General features: G+C 40.6%; 1 protein-coding gene across 1 annotated transcript in view; it reads right to left on the bottom strand.

Annotated features, from left to right (window-relative positions):
• Positions 1–1,297: 1,297 nt before the first annotated feature.
• THSD7B (thrombospondin type 1 domain containing 7B) overlaps positions 1,298–27,657 on the bottom strand; it is a 900,946-nt gene continuing 874,586 nt past the window's right edge. The window contains exons 21-28 of the mRNA XM_032638606.1: positions 26,332–26,477; positions 20,969–21,128; positions 19,682–19,855; positions 19,486–19,581; positions 17,112–17,194; positions 14,397–14,589; positions 10,824–10,911; positions 1,298–2,508 (exon numbers count right to left, since the gene is read on the bottom strand). Of these exons, the coding sequence (XP_032494497.1) occupies positions 2,424–2,508; positions 10,824–10,911; positions 14,397–14,589; positions 17,112–17,194; positions 19,486–19,581; positions 19,682–19,855; positions 20,969–21,128; positions 26,332–26,477 (1,025 nt within the window). The 3' untranslated portion in view covers positions 1,298–2,423. The remainder of the gene's footprint in view (positions 2,509–10,823; positions 10,912–14,396; positions 14,590–17,111; positions 17,195–19,485; positions 19,582–19,681; positions 19,856–20,968; positions 21,129–26,331; positions 26,478–27,657) is intronic.

Raw genomic sequence — 27,657 nt, forward strand, 5'->3', positions numbered from 1 at the left:
CACCAGCCTCCATGGCCTTTGGAGAGTATTTCAGTTAGCCCCTAGATGTGGATTAAATTAGATGCCTGCCCTTCAGGCCAAAGCTTTAAGATATGCAAAGAGGCCTCTTTCACAGAAATTCTGGACACTTTTCGGTTGGGTGCCTCTGTGTTAGGCCCTGGAAGGTGGCCACAATGAGTCCAGGCAAGCTTTTTAAGAAGTTTCTTTGTTCACTGTGGCCTTGTGTGTCTTGTGGTCACAAGCCCTGTTGGTTTTCACAGCTAGATGTTTTGAACGCCTGTCTCTCAGGTGCAGGTCTTAAAAACTGGGGTGAAATGTGGGGTTCAAACCTTTTACTTCTCAGAAGCTGGGGATTGTGTCTCCTGATGAGGGTCACTGCACCAGGGGTGGGGCTTACGGAGAGAATGTGTCTCAGCCTCTCCTACCCATTTTGATGTGGGTTTTTTCTTGTGTGCCTGATGTGTAGGAGTCACTCGGCTAGTTTCTGGATTTCTTTTGGAGGACTGTTCCATTGGTAGCTGTAGATTTGGCACGTCTGTGGGAGGAGGTGAGTTCAGAATTCTTCTGTGTCGCCATCTTGAACCAGAACCCCCTTTTGCATTTATTGTTAACGTCTACCTTAGGAGGAAAATGATTTCATTATCTCACTTTGTGAGTCAAACAACTGAGGCAGAGACAATTTGTCATCCTTGCATAGGCTCATACAGGCAGTAAAGGGCACAGCTAGGATTCGATCTCTGAAGCAGGATCTCTTGAACTACCGTGAAGACTACTGAAGCTTTAGCTAAAGTGAACTAATGAAAGGACAATTCTAGGAGCTGTTTCCTCAACCACAGTATTGACATAAGCTATTCTCTTTTCATGTACTTTTTTCATTTAAAACCATGGTGCCATTGAGGAAAATCAGTTAGTGTTAAAATGGTTATCAAAAGTCCTAGTATAAATAAAAACATCCTCTATCTTGCTCATCGTATCACATTTCTAACAAACAGTTCCATTTTCTCGGGCCTCTCAGTTCATTTACGTGTCAGTGTTTGCATTATTATTACAGCGGTCTGTTCTAATGTTAGCTAAGCTTTAAATATTCCTTCAAAGCTACTCTGTGTAATCATGCTTGGCTCCATTCTATAGCATAACCATTAGTGCTGAGAATGTGGGGTAAGAGTCCTTTTTCTCTGTCAGTGATTTCAGCTGTCAACCTCTAAAACAGTGACACTGGGAATCTGTTATTAAAGCTGTTTTCCTCAAAGCATGGGCTCTTCAGTAGGGAGTAAGAAGTCTGCAACAGTTAACATTTCAGTCTCTTGAGCACTTTATTTGCTATAAATACAAGTCAATACCACACGATGGCACCGTCTTACTTTCCAACATCTACAGTTACAAACATCGATCTTCATAAAATGGTTTCGGCTTTTTCATGTGTTGTTTTAGATTTTGAAACCTTATAAAAGCAAGACTTGCTACAAACAGGATCAGCGTTCGATATATATTAAATGAGGTCAGATAATTAAATTCAGAAAAAGAATTTATAAATATTCAATAAGAAAATTGAAATTACAAAAGCGGCGTTTTTCATCATTAAACTGAATTACAACTGTGTATGGTTAATGCTGTATCTACACGACTAAGTTTTTTTGTTCAAATACACAGGTTTAGTGATGAAATAATTAATTTACCTCTTTCTCCAATATAACCACCTATTACTTCATTTGTACACCCTCACAAACATTCAATACACATTTCATTCAAAACCACCTAGCTTTCATCTAGTCCAGCAATTACGCACATTCCATTTGTTTTCAATAGATGCAACCCATGAAGTACCATCATCCCCCTGGCTACAAAACAAAATACAATTTGTAAAGGTAAAAACTCAGAGAATTTCTGAAATGGTAACCCATTCTCTCTATGTTCATGAAAATAAGCAATCCAATTTGAAAGTCTTTGAACTGATGTAAGCTCTAGAAAACTCAGTGTTGAAGTATGGGAAGAATAAGGATTTGCACTAACATAGTGCGTAACAATGCAGTGTCAGGCGACTCATCATTTACAGTAAATGCCTCGGTTGGACTTTCCTCTGGATTGTCATCATGCTGCTAAGGATAAAGTTTATACTCGAGTCTGTGGGAATTCCATCATGTTTTCTTCTTCCCATTTCCAAGCAGGAGGAGAAGGGTTTTCCGGTCCCTTGGGGAAATCAAAGAATTAAACACACCCACAAACAACTTGAAAGCAAAATGGCAGACAGAATATTCCTTGACTCCGTGTCCAAATGAAGTTGAGTCAATATTACTTTCACAATATTTGTATCCTGCCTCGTATTAACGCATCATGAGATTCCTCAAAAAACTGAGAATTCTGAGAGCTACAAAAGAGAAAGCAGTTAAGGCAGTTGATGTCTACATTTGGATTTCTTTTTCAGGTTACATGTCTAAGTCTCCGTCGTAGGCTAAGGTCAGAGGCTTCTGTTGGGGAGGAGGTGTGCTTTGATGTGGTTTTGGCTTCTTGCTGTAAAGGGAAAAGAATTCCTGAGATAAAGAAAGTTCACAGAGCTCTGTTTCACGTGCCAGACACAATTGTGAGGTACAGAAATTCAAGTGGTTAGGCAAAAGATTGATTTCTCTGGACTGGTGGGTTCCTTTTTGGAATATTGGTGTACTCTGACCCTTAAACCAGGAGAAGCCTTTGGTTTTTTTTTTTTTTTTTTTTTCAAAATGGTTTAGCAGAAACAATGAATTTGGTAAAGGCTACCTTCCTTTGTTTATAGGCAGTAATGCGAACATCTGTTGCTAATTCCTGAACTACTACGACCTCCACAGCACAGATGTTTAACATCATAAGTAGCTAGAACAGCCAGACTCCCGTGCCTTACTCTGCTCTTGTTTTCAAGTAAACACGCTTCTGCTCTGGCCTGAATCCTGACATCTAGCTGCCAAGTCACCAGAGCCTGTCAGTCAGGAAAAGTTCACTGGTTCTGCACCAGGCAAAGCTATTCTCCCCTGGTCTCTGTTCTCCTTGAGGTCAACCACTTTGCCGGATCAGGGAGGGCTGCCATTCCTTCTCACAGAGAGAGAAGCTGAACTTGATTGAGTTACCTTCCCAAATCACACAGCGATAGCCCAGATCTGGGCGAAACATGCTGCATTACGCCCTTTGATTCTCAGTATGTGTGAATCTCAGTTGAGGAGTATTTATAGTTTGAATTCTCCCACACAGTGCCCCACCTCCCACCGTTCTGTCTCCCTTCCCTCCTCAGTGCCTTGGCTTTGCTGTGACTTCGGAGCTCAGCTCTCTTCGGGTTGTCCTCAGCAGCAGGGGAGCCATCAAGTGCCAAGCCCTGTGCTGAGGATTTACAGAAGGTATCTCAATAAATCCCAGGACAGCACTGAGAGGGAGGCATTAGGATTACTGCTACTTGACAGAGAAGGACTAGAGAAGTTATTTACCTTCCCTCAAGTCACTGAGTGAGTGGCACAGCCTGGAATGTAAATGCATCTAAAACACACAGCACAAATGCCTTTCACCCTTCAGTGCATCCTCCCTCTATCCAATTCATTAATTAGGCACTTGGTGGAAACAACTTTTTTGTCTGTATGTATTAATTTTTATACTTCGAGTGAATGTAAATGAAAAACAAACATTTCAGTGTGTACAACTGGCTGGCATTTCGAACACTGCATTAGAGTGTTGTATAACCATCACCCTAAAGGGAAACTGGTCCCACTAAGCAGTCTCTCTCCGTTCTCCTACTCTGTCCCTGGCAACCACATATCAACTTTCTGCCTCTGTAAATTTGCCTATTCTCGATATTTCATATGGAACCATACTATATGTGTGGCCTTTGGGGTCTGGCATCTTTCACTTAATGGTTAAATTAGAGAATCGTTTGATATGTGAATTTTACCACAAAAGAAAAAGATGTTTGATAACATGGTTGTAGGGAGAATCTCCTAGGTTAAAATACTCAGGTTCTAATTCAGGAGAAATTTTGATGTTTGAAGCGATTCATAGATGCTTAGGAGGTAAATCACAGCTACAAGGAACCAGAGATCGTACTGTGTCCCTGCCCGGCACCCAGCGTGTAGCAGGTGCTCAGTGTCTGACTTGCTGAGTGCTGGCTGCAGGCAAACAAACACCTGCCTCGCAGCAGAGGGGGGAAGAAATATGCTTTAAATTCTCTGCAGAGGCGTCCTCGACCTATGATTTCCCGTTTCCCAGGTCTGTTCCGCTTCTCAAGAGCAGTTGCTGTAATTATCTGAATAACATTCAACTTTACCTATATTAAATATATATTCCAGTGTCTCTAGTCATATTGCCAGGCCCAGGCTCCTGCTCAGTTATCTATTTTATATATAGTAGTGTGTCTATGCCAATCCCAATCTCCCAATTTATCCTCCTCTCTTTCCCCCCTGGTAGCCATAAGCTTGTTTTCTACATTTGTGACTCTATTTCTGTTTTGTAAATAAGTTCATTTGTACCATTTTTTAGATTCCACATATAAGCAATATCATATGATATTTGCCTTTCTCTGTCATACTGAGTGAAGTAAATCAGACAATCTCTAGGTCCATCCGTTTGCTGCAAATGGCATTATTTTGTTCTATTTGGCATTTGCTAAGGGCTGTTTGTTTGACAGAGAAATGGGAGAGCTGAGTCCTGGGGCGTGGGGAGGAGGGATAGAGATGGCTGGATCTTTACAGAGACAATAATATTTGGTTCCCACAGTGGATGGGGGGGATGAGAGATAAATTAGGAGTTTGGGATTAATATATACACACTACTCTATATGAACTAGGTAAACAACCAGGACCTACTGCATAGCACAGGTAACTCTCCTCGGCATCTTGTAATAGCCTATAATGGAAAAGAATCTGAAAAAGAACTGATGTGTGTGTATAACTGAATCACTTTGCTGTACACTTGAAACTAATACAACATCGTAAACTAAGAATTCCATAAAAAGAGACAATAATAAAGTTGGCCAGCCTCTAGGACTGTGCCTGGAAAATTCTGCTCAAATATGAGACAGATTTTTATAGCAGCTTCCAGGTATGGAATTATTATGAACATTGTGTTCACCTCTAGGAAAAAAAAAAAAAAAAAAAAAAGAGAAAGGGGGCTCCCAGTATCTAGGTCTTGGGTTTTTCTGGCTCGTGGTGTGTGTTGGGATGGTTGTGATGAAGGCTTCATTTCATATGCATCTTTTCATACCGTGTAAGCTCTCAATAGACAGATACTAAAGTCACGTCGATGAATGTGCGAGATCCGAGAACTTTTAGAGAGTTTAAAAGTTAGCAACCACTGGATAAGATGGTGACTTTGCTGGGGAGCTGTGGCTTTACAAAGCTTCCTGGCTGGTTAAAAAGAGCCCTAAGAGGAAGAGCTGAGTGGGAGGCTGCCCTCTGCACAGGCAGCAAATAGGAGACTTGTCCTTCGAAGTCCCTGTTCCCTTTCCTTTATTAGGCAGCTCATTTAGGGACCATTTTGTAAGTCACTTTCTCTCCTCAACTCTGGTATTGGGGAAGGTGTGACCACCTCACTCCTACTAAATCGGGAGCCACCAATGCCTGGCCCATGGGCCGCCGCCACCCCTAGGCATCCTGTACCCGTGGTGGACGTCTCCCATCCATCACATTATTGTTTACTGCTGAGCCCAGGAACAGCCTCATAACTCTTCCTAACGGAGCACTCTTGACAGCCACCATCACTTTCAGAGTTGGCCCAAGGGAGAAAACCAGTATGCAACCCCGGCTGTAAGAGATCATTGATGGACACGTTTTAAAGTCACCTCTTCCATGACCATTTGCGTTTTAGCAAAGGATAAACCCATTAAGCCAGAAAAGTGAGCTCATTGTAAACGGGCAGGCAAGTGCTGGCACTTCTCAGCACTCTTGCAGTCAAGCCACAAGGACCCATCCCCAGACCAGAAGACATTCACAGGCAGCTACTCAGGAGGGCCGAGCCTCGGAAGTGGCGACACCACCTTCAGACTTTCAAATTTGAGAGCCCCTTTCCTGCGTTGTGCTGAGCAAGGTAGAATAGCTGCAGTTCTCTGAGTAATTTCCAGGCACTATGTCTAGATTACCTACAAGCTCACCCAGTGGTCGTCCCCACTAAATTACCTCATGAGTCTTTATTGCCAGGGGAGCCGGGCATCAGTAATATCATTTCAAGAACTCCAAATGCTAATGGCAGACATGCAAACGGTCATATCTGCGCGAAGCAGTCCTCGAGAAGACGATTTTTCTCACAAACATGTCCAAGTGTTATCATAAATTGCCTTCATCTAAAGTGTACACCTAACAACTGGCATATTTATTAGAGGCGCTCTCTTGTCCTAAGCTTTTTATTTTGGGGGAGAAAATATAAAATCTCCAAAACTGTCATCCTCTAACTCTTCTGCAAGCTATTTAATAGAAATAGACGGTGTGAAAATACCTATTTGGATTCTTTAGGTAGCTCCTATATAACAACAGTAACTGTTTTGATATCAATAGGGCTGTAGCTTACTTGGGAAATGAAGAGCCCCTAAAAAATGTGAAAGGTGTAGACACTACCTCGAGTCTAAAGAGTTTTTAGGATTACTCGAGGGAAAGAGACTACAGAGATTGAAAGTCCAGTGGAAAGAGTGTACATTTGGGGGTTAAGACAAACCTGGAGTTGATTTCACCAGGCTGATGTCCTTATGTAAGTTATTCAACTTTGCTGAGGATTACTTACTCCCCCTTTAAAATGAAGGTGATATTAGCAACGCCTCATTGGATTATTATGAAGACTGAATAAGGCAATCTATGCAAAGCACTCTGATGTATGAATATTCGATTTTTTTTTTCCTGGCGGCCCGGGTGTGATCCCTGGTCAGGGAGCTTGACCCTACGTGCAGCAACTAAAAAATCCCACATGCCACAAGTAAGAGCCGGCACAGCTAAATAAATAAATAGGCCTATCAACACACCAGGGTATAGGGAAACAGTAGAAAATGAAGTTGAAAGAGTTGTTTGTTTGGGCTCAAATAGTGGAAGACTTTAATTGACTGGTAAGGCAGCCGGAACATGACTTTCATTTTGCTGTCAATGGGTGTCTGTCTGAGGAGGAAAGGGGCTGATCACTTGGCTAAGTTTTAGGAAGATTCATCTGGCTACAGACTGCTGAAGGCAGCATTTGTAAAGAATCCAAATATGGAAGTAACTGTGCTACTTCCAACAGGGGATTATTAAGGCTGGGCATTGAGGATGAAAAAAATAGGTATGAGAAATACTGTACATAAATATTTATATAATTTGGCCACAAAAAAGTAAAGGGCAATTCCATTGATCTTTTATAATAAAAATTTTCCAGAAAATTATGGTTGTCATCAGAATTCAGTGAGGCACCTAATTAATCCCCAGCACCTAGAGTTATACAGAAAGGGCCGCAATAAGTATTTATTGTTGAAGGAATGGATTAAGGGTAACACAATTTTAAGTTGAAGGAAATGGAGAAATGTAAAAGGGTGAAATTTATGACTAAATTTTAATTTTTAATCTTTTAGATATTCTAGGGAAGAAGGAACCATAGAATCTGGAATTGGGGATGTGGCTATGAAGTAGAACACATCCAAGCTTTCACAGACTAATAGACTAGCTGATTATCTTACACTGTATTGGGCCATTGCTTTGAGAGCAGTGTCTCAATTTAAGACGTTTTCCTCCTTCTAATCTTTTTTAGTGGTGAATGCTTCCTATCACTCTCAACCTCATATAGGGCTTTCCACTTCACATTTGTTCATTAAGACAGGACCTAGACAATACTCACAAAACTTACCAATTCAAACATAATTGGTCGAATCATTTGATTTTAGGGTAAACGACTAACTGAAGGTGTTCCTTTTTACTACAACACTGTGGAAATATTAGTTGGATAGAAATCCAACTTCTAGAAATTCAATTTCAATCAATGAAAGTCACTTAATTTTCTTCACTAACCTTCACTGACCAAGAGCAAAGATTTAAAAACCTGTGTAACCTTGGAAGTACAAGCTAGAAATACAAAGACTGGATGTGAGTTGCAATTAAAACTTGGGTGAAAATTCTCAAGGAAATAGTTTGAGACAGATGATGAATATAAATATCTTGATTTAGAGAAAAAAAGGAACACTTCGATCTCATGAAAATTAAAATCCTTTGAAAATTCTTCTTAGGAAGCTAATAAACTATTCTCAACACACTTGAAAACATTCAAATGTATTTACTTCTGTCTGGTGTCAAGACCAGCTCATCAAATAAAATATATTCTATACGATAAGCTAATCATCATTTTCTGAGAATAACATATTTTTAGGAACTAGTCACTTACACATTGGGGCTCCTGGAATGGACAGTCAGTTAAATTTTCTCTCATGGCTGGTCAATGTAGATAAAACAGCTGGCTCTACTATTCAAAATGTACTAACAGGTTGTTTGAACCAACTGGTCAAAATTGGTCATTTTGAGAAGAAAATTTAAGAACTAGCTAGAGTGATGGTTCTCAGCCTTGCCTGGATATTAGAAATACCTGGGGCACTTTTAATTATTCCTGCATGTGGTCAGGTTGTTCGGATGCTTAAATCAGATTCCCTGGGGCTAGAAATATCAGAAAGGGAATGTAAGAATACAATACCTTTTAAAATCACACCCCCAAAATAAAATACTTAGGCATAAACCTGATCAAGGAGGTGAAAGACTTATATGCTGAGAACTATAAAATATTAAAAAAGGAAGTGGAAGATGATTTAAAGAAATGGAAAGATATCCCATGCTCTTGGGTGGGAAGAATTAACATTGTTAAAATGGCCATACTGCCTAAAGCAATATACAGATTTAATGTGATCCCTTTCAAACTACCCATGACATTTTTCACAGAACTAGAATAATCCTAAAATTCATATGCAACCATAGAAGACCCAGAATTGCCAAAGTAATCCTGAAGAAAAGGAACAAAGCAGGAGGCATAACCCTCCCAGACTTCAGACAATACTACAAAGCTACAGTAATTAAACAGACATATGGATCAATGGAACAGAATAGAGAGCCCAGAAATAAACCCATACACCTACGGTCAATTAATCTTCAACAAAGGAGGCAAGAATATACAATAGCAAAAAGACAGTCTCTTCAGCAAGTGGCGTTGGGAAAGTTGGACAGCTGCATATAAATCAATGAAGTTAGTTAGAACATGCTCTCTCACCATACACAAAAAAGACTTATACATAAGACATGACACCATAAAACTCCTGGAAGGGGGCATAGGCAAAACATTCTCTGACATAAATCGTACCAATGTTTTCTTAGGACAGCCTCCCAGTGCAATAGAAATAAAAACAAAAATAAACACGTGGGATCTAATCGAACTTACAAGCTTTTGCACAGCAAAGGAAACCATAAACGAAAGGAAAAGACAGCCTGTGGAATGGGAGAAAATATTTGCAAATGATGCAAGCAACAAGGGCTTAATTTCCAAAATATACAAATAGCTCATACAGCTCAACAACAAAAAAACAACCCATTCAAAAAATGGGCAGAAGACCTAAATAGACATTTCTCTAAAGATGTACAGATGGCCAAGAGGCACATGAAAAGATGCTCAACATTGCTAATTATGAGAGAAATGCAAATCGAAACTACAATGAGGTACTACCTCACACCAGTCAGGATTGCCATCATTAAAAACTCTACAAATAACAAATGTTGGAGAGAGTGTGGGGAAAAGGGAGCCCTCTCACACTGTTGGTGGGAATGTAAGTTGGTGCAGCCACTATGGAAAACAGTATGGGAAACTCTTTCTCAGAAAACTAAAAAGAGAATTACCATATAATACAGCAGTCCCACTCCTGGGCATACATCCAGACAAATTCGAATTCAAAAAGATACATTCACCCCTATGTTCACAGCAGCACTATGCATAGTAGCCAAGACAGGGAAACAACCTAAGTGTCCATCGACAGAGGAATGGATAAAGAAGATGTGGTACATATATACAGTGGACTACTTACTACTCAGTCACAAAAGAGAATGAAATAATGCCATTTGCAGTAACATAGATGGACCTAGAGATTATCATACTAAGTGAAGTAAGTCAGAAAGAGAAAGACAAATACCATATGCTATCTCTTACTAAAATATGACGCAAATTAACCTATCTATGAAACAGAAACAGACTCATGGACATATAGAACAGCCTTGTGGTTGCCAAGGGGGAGGGGGTTGGGGGAGGGATGGAGTGGGACGTTGGGGTGAGCAGATGTGAGCTTTTATATACAAAATGGCTAAACAGCAAGGTCCTACTGTATAGCACAGAGAACTACATTCAATATCCTGTGATAAACCATAATGGAAAAGAATATAAAAAAGAATATATGTATGTGTAACTGAATCGCTTCTGTACAGCAAAATTAACACAACATTGTAAGTCAACTATACTTCAATAAGCAAAATTAAAAAAAAAAAAAATCTCTGGGACTAGGATTCAAATATCAGTCCCCAAGAGGTGCCAGGAAATGCCAGTGTGCCATCAAAGCTAAAAAGTACTGATCTAAGTCAAAATTCTAACATGGGAAAGCCCTGACTAATGACGTGCCTCTTATACCTTCTGGTAGTATTTGAAAACCAAATAAAAGAATGTTATTTCAAACGAGGACAATAAAGATAATGATTTCCCATTTCAACTATTCACCAATTCTACTGTTGATGATTATTTGTGAGTTCAAGGGTCCTGTTATAATGGCCAATGATCTTAAGTTTTCTTTTAGTATAACATGCCACCCCTGAAAATATGGAAATATTAACTTTTGACTAGTTAGTACTTACCAAACAAAGTAGGAAGTAAATACGAGGAAAATCACGATAAGAAAACCACCACCTGAAACGCCATAAACCCAGATTTTCACTCGGCCATCTGTTTAAAATAGAAAATAACAAACTTATCAACAAAAGCTTTATTTCTTATCTAAATTACTGTATTATTTATTTCTCAGCTGAATTCTGAGATTTGCGTAACTCAGAAGCATAGGTGGAAATACCCACATGTGACAGCTATCAAATGTCAAGAAAAAGGTGAAAATATAAAATGTGAGATAGTCTGTCATTTTTCCACAATGCCAAACAAAGACCAGAAACCAGTACTTCATAAAATCTAACAACTGGCAGGATATTTTGAATTTCTTTTCATTTGTATATACTTCTAATACAAAAGTACTACAAAACATATGTGTACAAGTATATATTATTTTGGACTTGTTATCTGCTGGAGTTAAAAAAATAGAACCAAACAGTCTGATCTATTTTGTGATTTTTACTGTGTGAGGTATACCCTGACTGTATGTATGGTGTGCATGTGTGTGTATAAATTTGAGCTGTTTCTGGAAATCTCATGGTTTTTGCTCTGTTCTACATGAGCGCACAGTTAACTAAACTTAGAATTGCACTGACAGTAGCAATGCCTTAGCATCTCAAAGGACCTATGTTCCTTTCTGAAAGATATACACACCAAAGGTTCATTATACTACATGAATGTAATTAACTGTGGGTCCAAAGAACGTAGCAAAATCTTATGCTAAAGACTTTCGTGAGATGAAAAACAATCAAAATCTGTTGTAAACAACACTTGTTTGGAGGAAAATCACAATTATTTTCCATTGTATTATGACTACCTATTACAATTTTTGCTTACAAGACACTTTCAAGCCTCAGTCAGGTTTTAGAAGGAGGTTTCAATGTAGTAATGATATATTTCTATGGTCATACAACTTTTAACAAAGCTTTGATTCTCATCTCTTAGAAACACTAATGATGAAATTCCCTATTCTGAATTTTTTACATCTGCAGTAAGAAAAAAAAGTCTTTCCTGAGTGAGAATGCATCTGTCATCTTACTACCCCTTAACCTCATAGAGCTGAAGTATTGGAAGATACAGTGTTTTTCAATCCCTAGTACAGAGGTATGTGGTCCATGACCTTTAAGCCATGTTACTTAAGAAGAATCAATATAGCTTTTTATGACAGCATAATGGATAGGATCAACGTTCAAACTATTAAAAAAAGATAATGTAGTGAAAAGCCAGTCTTCCTGCCACCCTCTCTGAGCGCCCTACACAGCCACTACCACTGTAACCAGTTTGCTTGCGAACCATCTTACAGTTTTCTCTGCACATGCAAACAAATGAGTACAAACAGAATACCTGCACTTTTTAAAAAAGACACAAATGGTGCGTATCACTCACTTTGGTACTCTTTTCTACGTCACAATATATATTGGAAATATTTCCATGCTAGTTCATAAAGACAGGTCTGTCTCATTCTTTTTAATACCTCTATGAGACATATTGCAGTTGTATCTATTTTTGTTTTTCTGTTATTCTACTTATAGACATTTAGGTTATTTCCACTCGCTATGTAATAAGCAATCATATAATGAATATCATTTACATACTTCTCTTAGTATACGTGTGTATATTTGTACGATGAATTCCTAGGAGGAAAATTTTAGGCCAAAATGTATGATAGATTTTTGCCCAATTGCCCTCCTGAGAGGCTGCTCAAGTTTACAATCTCATCATGAGAACCTAATGAAAGTTACTAACCTCCCCAGACTAAATATATATTTTACATATATACTTACACACATACATACATATGTATACAATAGTGTATATATGAATATACATATATGTGTGTATATGTGTCTTTGTATGTGTATCCGTATATACACACACACACATGCACATACACATATACTCACATACGTGCTACTGGTGCTTTAGTGAGGCCTCCCAAGGTTAAGGACCTCAGGTGTGGATTTGAACACTCATCTCCCTGGAACTTCACCCTAATTCTCTTCCTGAAATAGGGTCTACGAGCAGTGGGTGAACCTAGCTACATTTCAGATCACGCTTCCCTCAAATTTAAGTCTATTGCTATAAATTAGCTAAATCACTAAACGTCACAAAACGAATAAGATGTTTTTGAATACCTATGGCATATGCCCCGACATCCACAGGAATCAAAGCTTGAGTAAGATATTGTGGCCATCCTTAAAAGTTAGTTAAGGAGGGTACATCTTGTTTCTTCCTCTAGATGTAGGGTCCTTTGTGCCCGGGCTCTGGTTTTGCTCCATTTAAGCATGTCATTGAGGCACTTTGGTGTGGCCACCGCCTAGGGTCTGGGAGGAAAGTTCCCAAGGTGTATTGTGGCTGAGATTTCTGGGTCTCTTCCCTCTCAATGCTCCGTTCCCTCAGTCATTCACGGCGTTTTGTTTTCTAGAAGAGGTACGTACAGTAGGCACAGAGAATTTTGCTTTCATTTTCTGCCCACTTCACAGAGTGGGAAGTAGAGACCAGTGCTTTGTAGAGATCTTATTGGCCTGCCTTTCAAACCTTCCCGTCACTTACGGGTGGTGGGTCCTTGGTCAAATTAGTTTGCCAGTTTCAGCATCCTAATCACTAAAATGGGGATAACGGCATCTCATCAGGTGCAAGAGCGTAATGAGTCATGCACCACAGCCAGCACGGAACCACAGGGTACACAGAAGGCATCTGAAACATGTTCATTCTTGTCCCGAATACCCACTAATTTTTGAGCCCTGCAGGCCTGACAATGTGCTAATAGTCATGACAGTCGTGCAGGGCAGGTGCCTCTAGATTGATTCGTAGATGAGGAAACAGTTCCGGAGGGGTGAGGAAGCTACAGTCAGTCGCAAAATCAGGACCTTCTGAGCTATGATGCCCGTTAAGGTCTGTTGGCCTCGGAAATGGATGCTCTTTACTATTTCACTGGTGTTTCTCAAACCAGATAGGGTCCCTGGACATTTCCCTAGGTACCTACCTGCATGTTCCTGAGAATCTATTCCAATTTTTGCTTTTAATTTCAATTATATACACAAATTCACAGTTATAAAAATAAAGTCTTTGGCAGAGATAATTTACAATTCAAATATTCTTAAAGATTAATATTTTGGGGCTTCCCTGGTGGCACAGTGGGTGAGAGTCCGGCTGCCGATGCAGGGGACACGGGTTCGTGCCCCGGAGCGGCTGGGCCCGTGAGCCATGGCCTCTGAGCCTGCGCTCCGCAGCGGGAGGGGCCACAACAGTGAGAGGCCCGCGTACCCCAAAAAAAAAAAAAAAAAAAAAAAAGATTAATATTTTGGTCCCTTAAGTCAGTGTCTCTTAAACTGGGATTGACAGACTTATCTTCAACCACCCCATGAGAACATTTTACACCACACAACGCTCAAATTTGAGAAACCTTGAACTAGACCATGTTGCTTTTTTCCTTCTCTCCTCTTTTCCTTCTTCCCTCCGTTCTTTCCATCATGAGCAGTGGTCACAATCTGAACCCCAGTCCCCCATGAGAGAATTTACGTTTCTGACTCATAACCGATATGTACCTGGATCAAGGGGTTGAAGAGACCATCCTTTAAAAATATCACGTATTTTTGAATTCACAGGTCTGTTTTTCCCAGCAAGATTTTTCACATCAGCTTTTTTGTCCTCTGAGCCAGGTACTTTCATGCAGTAATCCAGGAAACCATTGGACCTCATGATCTCTGTATAGCCCTTCTCACAGCCGCACACTCCACCCTATAGCAGAAAAAAATGTTGACGGTTACACAGTGAGTTGTGTAGATGAAACAAGAACGCTTTAACTGCTGGAGGCACTTAACATTTGCATGGTATGTCATGGCAATTTAGGGTTTTCCAGCACCAGACTTGCCCAAGAGGTGAAAATTCAATAAATAGTTCATCTTTTTGAATTCCAAAGTCAACCGTTAAATAAATCATCAGTTCTTTCTAGTGGTTTATAATTCTTATACCTTCCAAATATGAAACCGCAATTCTTTGTCAATAGTGGGCATTAACTACAACCTTTTCTCTCTTACAGAGATGTTTAAAGCGTCTAATTAAAAATTAGCCTCAACTCTTCCCCCAGCTGTTTCAGATTCCTGCCCACTCACTCCAACCTGCCCTTGACACTGAGAAGCAAAGCAACAGGAATTATGTACGTATCTTCTTTGAGCTTTATGCTCTTTGAGGTCTATTTCTGCCTCTTTCATTTTCTGCCATTGATCACTAACTAGTCTGAACTGCCTCTCCACTCAAAGGCTTAGTTCTTCACTCAGAGGAGACAGCCCAAGACTGTGGAGAAAAAAAGACTTCACCAAAGGCACATGTCCAAGAGAGGGAGGAGAGAGAGAGAGAGAGATAGAGATATTGATATCTTGTAGTAATCCGAGTGTCACATCACATCATCACATTCCTAGTTGGCGTCATGACAAGATGACCTTCATATTTGTGGATTCTTGGTAATTTTCATGTACAATAAACCTCTCCAAGAAACTGATTATGATAAAATATAACGGACGAGGATTTCTATCTGTCTCTGGAAGTGAAACTGAAAATAACTGCTCTTCCTTCCTTCAGCAAACATAAAAGCAATAGAAAAGAATAGAAAATAAGCATACGATTATGAATCTCTATAACTCTGCTATTAGGGCTCCTCACATAAAACTATATCTGGAATTTTCTGAACAGCCTTAATAGCCACTCACATCAGTCCTTATGCATCAGCCAGATTTACTTAGGTCATCAACTCTTGAACACATGATTTTGAGAAGCAACAGATACTAAAACTAAAAACAGGGTACCACAATCTTCCACAAAAAGTACAAGAGACTTCCCTGCTGGCGCAGTGGTTAAGAATCCACCTGCCAATGCAGGGGACACGGGTTCGAGCCCTGGTCCAGGAAGATCCCACATGCAGCGGAGCAACTAAGCCGGTGTGCCACAAGTACTGAGCCCACGCACTGCAACTACTGACGCCCACGCGCCTAGAGCCCGTGCTCCGCAACCAGAGAAGCCAACGTAATGAGAATCCCACGCACCGCAACTAGAGAAAGCCCGTGTGCAGCAACGAAGACCCAACACAGCCATCCATCCATACATACATATTTATTTTTAAAGCAAAAGTCAGAAAAGCATATAATTAATAAATGCCTACAGTTTAGGTAGCACTCGTATAATAATGCCAATTATTATAGTATTTCCAGCGGTTTTAATTGAAGACATTATTCAGGGTTCAATGGGGAGAACTAATTACGAAAAATTGGTATATGCTCGGCTATGAAAGCCATCTTTTCAAGATGCATCTCTATTTAGTTTGAGTGAAAAGTTGTAACCAAAGTTTCGAGGGAAATGGTAGTTTATGTTTTATTAAAGAGGGTATCCAGAGAGTTGGGGGAAAGCCACACCTTCTACTTAGCAACAGCCTTAGCCCATGAAGTTGCTGCTGATCTCTTTTTTTTCCAAACTGGAAGCTTAATCACTCACTCGCTTTTCTGTGGTAAAGAATTAACCTAACTTGAAGTAGAAGAGCCATATTAACAGGATGGAGCATCTGAATCATTTTTAACCAAATCATTTTTGGAAAGAACACACTATAAGAAGAAACTCGTTTCTTTGAAAGACAGGGCACACCTTTCTTCTATGCGCACCGCACACAATGAGTGCCACTGTTGAGAATACGTGGCACATTTTGCATTAATTCCTGAGCAGTGGTTGACGGGAATTAAGGCAGAGAAAGGGGAAGAAGATTTTCTGCTTTAAAACAATGTATACACACACACACACACACACATATAATTATTACCCATAACCACATATTCAACTTATGTAAAATCAACTAAAATTTAGACACAGTACAGTAATCATAGTGTAATCAATTTTAATACATAATATTTAGCAAATATGAACATGCCCTTTTTAATATCTTTCAAAATAGTTTAGGTATATAAAAGGCTAAGAAGGAGGAAATAAATCAACTGAGAACACGTTGATAAATAGAGGATAAACGGAGCTAACATAGATGAGATATCTGAAAGACGGGGTCGGCTGTAGGTGGATTTAGAGAAAAAAAGGCTGCTTTCTTGAACACATGCCCCGGAAAGAAATTCTGAATAGCTGTGATTACTCCTGCAAATGCCTCTCTGTGGTATCGTGGGCCCATGGAATTGCTACTTGGGCTGCAGGAGACTGGAAAACATCAGACAGCATACATAGAACACAGCGATTACCATACTCGTCCAAGCCTCCAGCACATGACTCACCTGTGTACAGTAGGAGAAAGGTTTTCTGCAGGCCGGGTTACACTGCCGGATAGCAGCAGGGCGTGCCTGAGGGGAACAGCCTCCTACAAAGGAAATCCCACCGTCATTTACAGATTTTTCTATGATGAATACTCATTTCTTTTCCTCTCTGGCACTGGCTACCTTGTAACAGTATTATCCTTAAAAAATCTGTTTGCTGACAGTGTGGCCCAGTTTGATATGATTGATTACAGTACTCCAGGAAGGGCTGTTTGAGATGGGAAACTCTGCTACAGTAGGGAAGCTGTTTACAGTAGAGATTTTATACCTGTGCATTGGCAGTGTGATTCCATCATATGGCCATGCTCGAGGGCAAAGCCTGTGCGTGTCAGGATCAGTAAAAGAATTGATGAAATCTCAAGTGAAGTTCAGGAGCAGAAAATATATATGCGCGAAGATCTTTCTACATATTTTTTTTTCCCATCTCCCGCATACCCCAACTAGGCACTAGACCAATTCCCAATAACCAAACGGTAAAAGAATGCCACTAATCAATTCATGGGACCACAACATCAAACATTTTGGTAACATCTTAAATGTATTTCAACCCGAATACACAGTCACACAGTCACATACATACTCCCACACCTATTTTTAACAGCAAATGTATACACTCCAGGAGGGATAATCACAGATCTGACATAGTACTTGCAGGTCCTTATTAAATATTTTTGAGTAAATGGATGGGATAATGTCTCTATAGTCTGAAAATCACTGAATATTAGTCATGCCTTCCTGGATTCGAGGTACTGAGCAGAGGAGTTGGCACATGACTCAAGGGCAATATTTAAACTATATTTATATACCACTGGTTGCATTTATAGATTCTAGCCTCTGCATTACTATAATTGTCAAACAATTATAGTTTATGATTTTGTAACTAGCGAAAAGCTTTGGGCTTAAGGCTGTGTAGGGAATAGATCTACATTTACCCTAAGAATGAAACAGCTGAACTCCCACTGTTACTTGAAAAAATAAAACAAATAATCCACACAGGAAAAACAAAACAAAACAAAGCACCACCAGGATCCGGAATGAGCAGGTAGGTGTGAAATTGATCACGTGGGAGTTCGTGCTGCCAGCACAGCCCCGTTGCTGCCAACAGAGCTTGGAGGGGGTGTTTTGCACTCAAACCAGGGATCGCCACCATGCAGTGTGTGAACCCCATGGGGAGAGGATCTCCTGGGAGTCGGGAAGAACCTGTTAGAATTTGTACGGTTTATCTAACATTTAAAATTTAAGAATGAAATTAAGGTCTAATAATACTTAGCAGGTGACACTGGTAGCCTGAGCTCGTTCATCAGATGGCCCCGTGAGGTACACTGGGCACTCCGTACAGAGAATTTGATAGTGGAACCCTTACCAGTCCGTTAACTCTCAGCATGGTGCAGTGTGTGATGCTTTCTGTGGTCCTGGTTAGGTAGATTTACAGTATATTAAGTTTTAACAGTGACTTACAAAAGGGACGAGCAGCTTAAAATAAATTATTGTACGGAAAAACTGTGGATTAAAGGGACAACCACTAATGCAAAAACAGGTAAACTAGAAAAAGGTGACGCTAACAATCTTTCTATTCCAATAGAAAAATCAAAATTCTCCTGTTCTGATGAGCTCTTAGTCAGCCACAGGACTGAGTAAAAAGAATGACAATTTAATCTTCTCTGATACGAAGGCATCAAAAAAAAAGCCCTTTCAAATGACTGAGAAGACCATTTGTAGAATCAAATTGCATTCACTGTCACAAATGAAGACACCTTCCCTCAATCTATAGTCAGATATTAAATAACGATCATGACTAACACATTGTTAAAAAGTGAAGCTTTCAGTACCTGAACATAAGCATCTATAGTTTAAAGCAAAATGTTTTTTTACATCGTTAGTATATTTTAATTTTTATTATATCCTTATCAACCCTTTTAATTTCACTTTCTGTACATGTTTCATATCATGATACATTAGCACAGTAGTGAAGGATTTTAGAATACGTTGAGATCTGTTCTCAAATACTTTTTACTGAAAAGGTACATCTTTAAACATTTTAGAGACCATTGTTTTAAACTAACATCTGTCTCTTTCAGTCTTTGTCTCAGATCATGATATTTAAGGAAATCTTACTGTGTTTCAGCTTATTTTTTTAAGTTGTCTGATATATGGGACTTCAAATAGAAGTGTTTGCTTTCTAAGATGCAAAGGTCTAATGGCAACTTGTCGTGAAGCTCGTCTAAGGCCACTGCCCAGTCTTCCTTTGCTTATAATTTGTACGCTAATTCTTCTCACCACCAGCAACACTCAGAGATCTTTTTGAAGTGCCCACATGAATCTTAGGCAGGGATACCTGTGACGTTAATGCCATCTGAACGTTGGCACCATACAGTTCGTTCATTATTGTTCCAAAGACTTGCTTTCCATGTGTAGTGATAACATTTACCTCCTGCAAGTAAATACGATAACAGCGGTTCTATTATACGTCACATCAAAGCAGAATAAGCATTGATCAGTCAAGGCTAAGAGTTGAAAAGTGCTCTTGGTACCTGTACAAGGGCGTGTTTCTACAACCTGCTGGGGGCAACTGTCTTGGTTCTCAAAAGACTGAATTATAAATGTCCTTGACCTAGACTGGCGACCCATAGTCTCGAAGCTTCTTCCCTCGATGCAGGTCAGTTCACACGTGCTCCACTCTGACCATTCCGTTAAATGGCAGTCTCCTGGAGGATTGCGCAGCACAGAGCAGAGGAAAGAACGTGAAAACTGGCCCTTAACGCCATTTACATGCACAGGTTCACGGTGAGATTTGTGTGGTGGTCCAGTGATGGGGTGGGTTCCAGAAACTATGCATTCCACACTGATAAATCTTCTAATTAGAAAATACTAAGAATGAGGAAGTAATCTATGGTTTAATCTAGTTGAGCAAAAGAGCATCAAACACTACACTGCCATCATTTTGCTTCCAATCAGGGCAGTTTTATCTAGAGAACGCTGTGACTACTAGCGATAATAAAATTTTTAAAAGGAAGTGTAAAGATTACATCAACTCAGTTTTTAAAGAGCAGCGTAACATCATAAAATAGATGTTCACAGAAATCATATAAAGGGAATAAGTCAGTTACTGAAGTGGAATATCTTTGAACTTAAAGAACGTTTAATAATCTAAACATACACACATTTATGTGTATACATATATGTCCATATGTAGGTATGTGTTTTTACACACACACACGTTACATGCCATGTTATAAGGATATATTAAGCCACCTTAAACTCATGTCGTATAAGCTAAGCTGTGTTATTAGGATTAAGATAAACTCGTAAATCTTCTGTAACTAATAATGACCTTCACGATTACATAGACCTTGACTGTTTAACAGAGTGTTTCTGTGCACTTACAGCCTTACTTGTCCCCACCCATGTCATCACCCAGGGGTTCATCCACTCATGGATTCCGTCAATATTTTTTGAGCGCTGGCCAATGTGCTAGGTGCTGTCAGGTCAGGTATTATTAACACATTTTCTAGATGGAGCAACCATTGCTCAAAGGGACCAGACTGTATGTCCCAGGTAAAACACCAGTGAAGTGATACTGACAAGATTCTAACTTAGCTCTTAAATTTCCAAGTCCAGTGCTTTTCTTCCCCCCTCTGGCCTACTTTGCCTCTGTTGAAGCTGTGAGGTATATTCCAAAGTGATAACCACAATGACAAGTGAATTAAAGTTAGTTAAAAACTTCAACTTGGACGAGAGAGAACTCAGGAAATTAACAGAAAAGAAAGAAATAGAAAGGTCACCATGGAAGGCATTCCCGATCATTTAAAATTGCCTACCTGGGCAAGGCACAGAACATGGCTGCTTCAGGATGCCATCTTGAAAGGGCATCTCTCCACACAGTGCATTGTCTACAGGTACAGTCCAGTGAGACATTGAACCACTGTGGACCACACAGGAGAGGCTGCGGGTCTGGACTCCTTCCCCACAGTCTCCACCCTGTCAGAGGAAAGGATGCTGTCAGCATTACCCAAATCATGATCATCTCAAAGTTTGGGCTCCTGCCATCTCTTGCTCAAAAAAACCCTAGTTGCATATTCCGGCAGCTTCCTCCTCTTGAGAGTTATCTTTCAGTTGTTGACAATAAGGCATCCCTGAGCAATTCTCCTAGAGCTGATAGAGCAACTAAAAGTACAAATGAAGATCTATGCCGTGGAATTTATGCACTCAGAATATGATGATTCATTTTGGAACTCAGCCAGGATTGACTGAAAAAGAAAAACAATACCTGATTTGTCTAGGTGTATGTGATAAAATGGCCTAGTCCATAATCACTCCCCCAAGAGAGCATGTACAGCCACAGAGCGTTCATTTCTCTTTTCTTTGCTTCTTTTTCTTTTGTAGGGAATTCAGTACTTTCTCACATGGATTAGGTTTGGGTTTCCAGTAAAACGCTGATTTTCTCTATTGCCACGAGAAGTTGTTTTCCCAGAATGCCTTCTGTGCTGAATACTATTCTTTGAAGATATTTCATACAAGTCCCGCTGATATTATTCTTGGCGACTAGAAAAAAACTGTGCAGTGTCTCACAGAAACGGAAGTTTAGAATTGGAAGGCACGTTGTGGTTATCTAGTGCAACCATCTGCCTGATGAAAGATTTCCTACCGTAACATTTTTAGCAGATACCCATGAGATGAGTATTATCTCCTCGGTTTTAGTCAGGTGCTCCTACTTCAAGAAAAGTCCACTGGCTATTTGGATAACTGTAGAGGGGTGGCTCTGTTTTTGCACAAATGCCTTAGAAAACAGAGCCTAAGACAAAGCTTCTACACTAAAGAGGTGAAATCCCGGGATAGCAAGAGTGAGGGTGAAAGAGCCATCGCAGGTATGGAGGAAAAGGAAATACAAGGTAGTGTGTTGTCAACTGGCCTAAACTTCCGAGCAAACACAGCTGGTTTCTTGGTCAATCACATCTTCTTGACAGGCTGTAGGACCATCCATGAGGTGGGGAGGGAGGAAAAAGGGAGAGACATTACATGTAGCTCCTCCTTGGATTCAGTACTCATTGATCAACCTTCACCCCGTGGAGTATTAACTCCTCTGTATTTCCAAGGTATGTTACTCAGCTCCCGCTAAGTCCAGAAACTGGTGGAAGAGCTACAGCTTTCATGACTACTACTGGTACGGATGGAGAGAGAGAGAGGGAGAGAGAGGATGACCCTCTGCACGGGCTGTGTTGCTGCAGGTAAGGATATGCTCCATGTTACAAACCATTATTAGGTGACAGTCAGACAACCGGGCTCCGTACTGGGAAAGTGAGTTTCAGCTCCTTCTTATTTCCCACCCCCCTCCCACCTCAACAGAACCCAGAAACTGCATTGCTAGGCCTGGGAGCTTCTGTGGCCGTGGCAGCAGCAGGAGCGAAGAGGGACGGGGTGGGCGGTTTCGAAAGCAGCCGTGACAGTGCTTTTCTGGGCATGCAGCAGGTGACCCAGGGGTTGACGGGCCTGCTGAGCACCAGCCAGGTCAAGGCACTGAGGCAGCGGCTGCTGAGCGTCAAGGGCAGGTTGTGGATGGACTGCCGGATGTGCAGGATGGTACAGAGTGGCTGCTGAGAAAAATTCTTTACAGAAGGAAGTTCGGATTCAAAGCCACACTGGCAGAAAGGAAAAGGGGAGACTTGGAGGAGACTTTTCCTGTCCTCCTCCTGAGTTGCAGCAACGTAGGGCCTGATGAAACTGAGCAGACACACAAATAGGAACGACCACCTCCTTTTCTAGAGCCGTCTTCACGAGAATTATGATTTGTTTATCTAACAAGGGCAAGCCCCACGCTGGATCTATCAACACCTCATAGCTGCTCTACTCGTCTCTACGGTCACCGTGAAACTGTTTAAAACAGGCAACCTAATCTTGAACCTAAGTGTGCTTCTTTTCGGAGAAGTAGAAGTTCAACACCAATTCACAGTATATTCATTCAAACTAAATGTTCTGGTAAATGTTCACTCCCTAAAGTGGAAAATACCTAGCGTAAGTTAAATTTCTGTTTGGGATTCTCTCTAAGTGATAGGATTCTCTCTATCACTTATTATTCCAGATGATGGGTCCACGGCAGAATTGTCTAAGGTGTACGTTTCGCTATAGAGTGTCAGAGTTCGTGAACTTGGAGTCTGAAGATACGGTAGCGTGTCTGAAATTTGAAGTTACTGCTCTCTGGAACCTCCGGTAACAAGGAGATGCAATTGATTAGAGCTTTGTTTGACATTCCAGGAGATGGGGTGTGCAGAAGTGACAGGAAACAAGTCTACATCAGGGATCACTTTCAAAACCAAGACGAACAATAATGTGCTCCTAGTATGTATCCATGATCAACCTTATTCTCGTACCTTGACAACAACAGCTACTATATGAAGAGGAATCACCGTCAGCATGATAGCTTCATTCATAAAGCAAGCATTCATTCAATCTCACTCACGAGACTTCACACGCTCGGGCTTGAAAACAGAGCCAGGTGTCTTAGAACCAGATGGTCAACGGCAAGGATCCTGTCACTGACTCTCTCCTGTCCAGATCATTAAGGGACTTTCTGTATACTCTGAATCGGCATCGCCAGATGTGGATCAGCAGATGGTGCTAATAATCATAATCAGAGCTGTAATCAAACCTGTAACAACAGCCTCAATTTACTGAGCTCTGAACTTACGTCAGATACTATGCTAAGCACTACATATTAGTTTGTCTATCCCTACCAAAACCCCCTAGCAAAACAGCTACTCTTGCTACCCCCCATGATATACATAAGAAAACAGAGGTTTGGAGAGTTTGAGAACTTGACAAAAACTGCAGAGCGAGGAACTGGAAAAAATCTTGACCAAAATGAGGCCCTGCTGGACTCCAGAGTCTGAGCTCCGAAACGGGTTTTGCAGCGTACGTGTGGATGCGTGCTATCAGCTGGGGAACTTGGGAAGAGTTAGGAAACCCCGAAAAAAGGTGAAGCCTGAGGATAAAGATTTCCATTTGCAAATCCCTTTCCACATCAGACGGAGGCAGGATTGGCATATCCACTGAGCCCTGTGCGAGCTCCTCTTATTAGGGTTCGGTACATTTGATGGCAATCAGCCACTTCAACATCTCTACCACCTCCAGTGAATGAGCTTTCAACCTGCATTTGGCAGGTATTACAGAACGAGGAAAAGCAGGACAGCTGTGGGAGAAGTGCGCTTCCTTTGTGTGTGGAGGCCCACGTGTATTTTCATCAGGAATTCCCCAAACTCAGCTTACATAAATGTTTAAGAAAAGGCAACTCGCTGAAAAGATATTGTGTTAATTTACCTCACAAAGCATTCACAAGTAGGCTTTGAAGGGCGGGAGTACAGTTCAAACTCAGGAAAAACTCAACTCAAATATCATCAAGATTCACTTTCTCTTTTGCCTCTGCTTTTTAGCGTCACCTTCTTTGTTCTTCTTGCTTCTAAGTGACTAACTTTACCTACAAGGTGGGAAAATGTGGCAGCTAAGAATTCCTGAAGATAGTATCTTTGAACAGCTTCAATGCCATTCCAGATTCTTGGGGAAGAATGCTGACTGGCCTCCTTTGGGTAAGGTGCCCACAAAGGAATAATTACTACAGCCTTGGTTTTTGAGAGCTTTGCCTGGATTGAGTCCAACTCCAGTTGCCTCCCGACTGGCAGTGTCAGTGAGGGAATAACCTCATCTAGAAATCTGAGACACTTCTCAAATTTCTAGATACACCTGCTCTCATGGTCTCCAGGGCCTCCGTGCCCGGGTATCTCCAATAGAAGCCACAACGCCCCCTCTCTATCCCCACCAGCACTGCTACAGAGAATGTTCGCAACCCACCACTCTGGCCCCTGTGGTTCTGGCTAAAGCTCAATACTTGACAGCAAACTGAAACATTACATTTGACATTTCCCCTTAATGTTCCTATGGGACAAATTGGCAGACATGTCTATTAAAAAAAAAAAAGGTTCCTGATACCTGAGAAGGTAAAAGGGAAAGTACAAAAGAACATGTGAGGTACAGTAGCAGTTGTATGGCTGGTAAGACGTGGAGTGTGGAGTTTGTCCCCCATCCTTCCCCTCTTCTTCCTGTGTTTTCTCTCCCTTCTCCTGCAATGGGTTCCTGAATTCTTTGAATTTATTTTCTGTACTTTCTCAACAATTATCAGGAGAAATCTTCCATTTTCTTAATTGTGATTCCAAGCAGCACTTAAAAAATTGCTGAAGGTTCAGGAAAGAGGGTTTTAGCCTAAGACAAAGTATTCGTATTTAAAGCTACTAGGTTACTATTTAATTAATTAGCATGGTTACCTTCTTTTCTGTAAAAAGGAGACTGAACAAATGTACCACGCATTTTTGTTCCTCTGGGACTTATTAAAATACATGGGCATTTAACTTCTGCAAGGTAATAATGCTGCATGGCAATGTCATCCTGACAGGAACGCTAAACATCTCCATGAGAATACTCTGCAGGTTTCTTAATGCATAATCCAAGTTATTGTTACCTAATTAAAATCTGCTTTGGAATATGAACTGAAGGATAAACCAGTAAAATAAGAATAGAGAAAATCAACGTGCTTTTTCTTATACAAGAAGCCAGAGAGAAAAATGCCCTAGAGGATCTTTGCTGACCCAGCAAAAGTTCTGGGTATGTGATATATTATGTTACTAGGCATTTATATTTCAGGTCAATAAAAAGCAATCATTGAGGAAAATGTAGTAACCTTGGTTCGCGTAATAATGTTAAAATATAACTTTCATACACTTTTGGTTTTCTGCCCACATGCAAGATTTTGTCTAAGCCTAAAAGTGCTTTTTTAGGAAATAGAGTCTACGGCAAGCTGTGCATTTCCATAGCATCAGGGTTTTGCCTAATTGCATAATGCTTTGATATTTCCAACAAGCCAAGAAGATAGAGAATTTTTGAGAAGGCCAAAGAGATTGGAAGTCCCCTGAACCAGCTTATTATAAATAGTGCCTAATGAACGGCTATTTATTTTCCTAGCAATATCACTCTGTGTGAGGTTAAGTCATTTGGTTCTTTTTTCCATGTTCTCCATTGCATAAAAATACACCGTGCCAGGCCCCTGGTATTGTGAAATTTATGCCATCAGCACATAGGTTTGACTAGACAAGTGCTTTGGACATACTGAGAAGCATTTCTCTGTCATTCCATGACCTACCTCCAATTTACATGCAGACCAGTTGCTGAGGACCCAGCTGTAGCAGGGGGTCACTGGGCAGGTTTTCTGCTGGGTAAGCTCTGTGGGGCATGGCCGTCCTTCTCCTTGGGTTGGCATAATGATAAATCGAGTCCGGCTCGTTCGACCTAAAATGATAAGGAAGATGTCAGCTTTTCCCTTAGAGTTTGGCTTGGAAAGGGAATTAAAGGACAGAATGTTGCCTTACATACAAAAGGCTTCATTAAAACACACTGAACTTTGTCACGTCCAGGTTTCAGTTTTTCTGCCATTTTAATTTAGGTTTCTATGGAGACACAAGTTATCTAAGGTCTGCATAACGCTTAAGGATCTGAACTTCTGTCTGTCTTCTACTTTAGCCGGCTTAAGTCCAAACTCTGTATTGTTGCCAAATAGACTGATCCCCATAAACACTGGCTGAATGTTAACAAATAGTTATCTATTAAGCTTTAAAATAATCCAAGAATCCTGCCTTGGGCTAGGGAATATAGTGGTGAAAACGCCAGATGTACCTTCTACCTTCACAGACCTTATATTCCATGCTAGGATTACAAATACTAAAGAAAAATAGAGTTGTATCTTCCTTGTTAGGTTCTAAATCAGAAAGTAAGGTAAAAATTGCATATAATCCAAATTACCCTGGAAAATTCCCTAGGAAGGTGCCACCCTGAGGTTCCAATAGTGTCTCTCCATTAATTCAACATGGCCAATTTTCCTAGATTTTAGGACCAATTTCTTTTTTCACTGAGTACAAGATAAAATTGTTGACTTGTGTGAAGAAGCCATGTTGTTTGAAACACATATGTTCAAATGCTGGTCCTCCATTTCCTAATGAAAGGAAATTGGTTAATAAGAATAGCTCAAGAAAGAGTAGGGCTCCCATGTCATCTTATACCCACTCCTAGGCATCAGGTCATAAGCTCATTAAGTGGAAGAGTGGATAGAATTTAAGTGTTTTTGTTTCTGTCTCTTGCTCTCCCTCCTACTCCCTCTTGTCCTTACTCCTTTTTTACTGGTGAGGTATGATGTGCATATAGTTTCATTACTATTAGCTATCTGTGAATCCATGCCCTTCCATTGGTGTTATAAAGTTAATTATGTAATTGTATCTGTGATAAATGTTAACGGAAAAACAGAAGGTCCTATGAGAGCATGTTATGGGGATGCCGCCCGGTCTGGGAAGGAATCAGTTGAGCAGTTGAGCTTTAAGCAGAAATCTGAAGGAGCAGAACAGGTTTGAGGGCCTGACAGGCCAGTGTGGCTGGACAGAAAGAGCTAAGAAGAGACTAGGTTGAGGGAATACTGTTA

This window comes from Phocoena sinus, chromosome 7 (assembly GCF_008692025.1).
Source record: "Phocoena sinus isolate mPhoSin1 chromosome 7, mPhoSin1.pri, whole genome shotgun sequence".
NCBI classification, from domain to species: Eukaryota; Metazoa; Chordata; class Mammalia; order Artiodactyla; family Phocoenidae; genus Phocoena; species Phocoena sinus.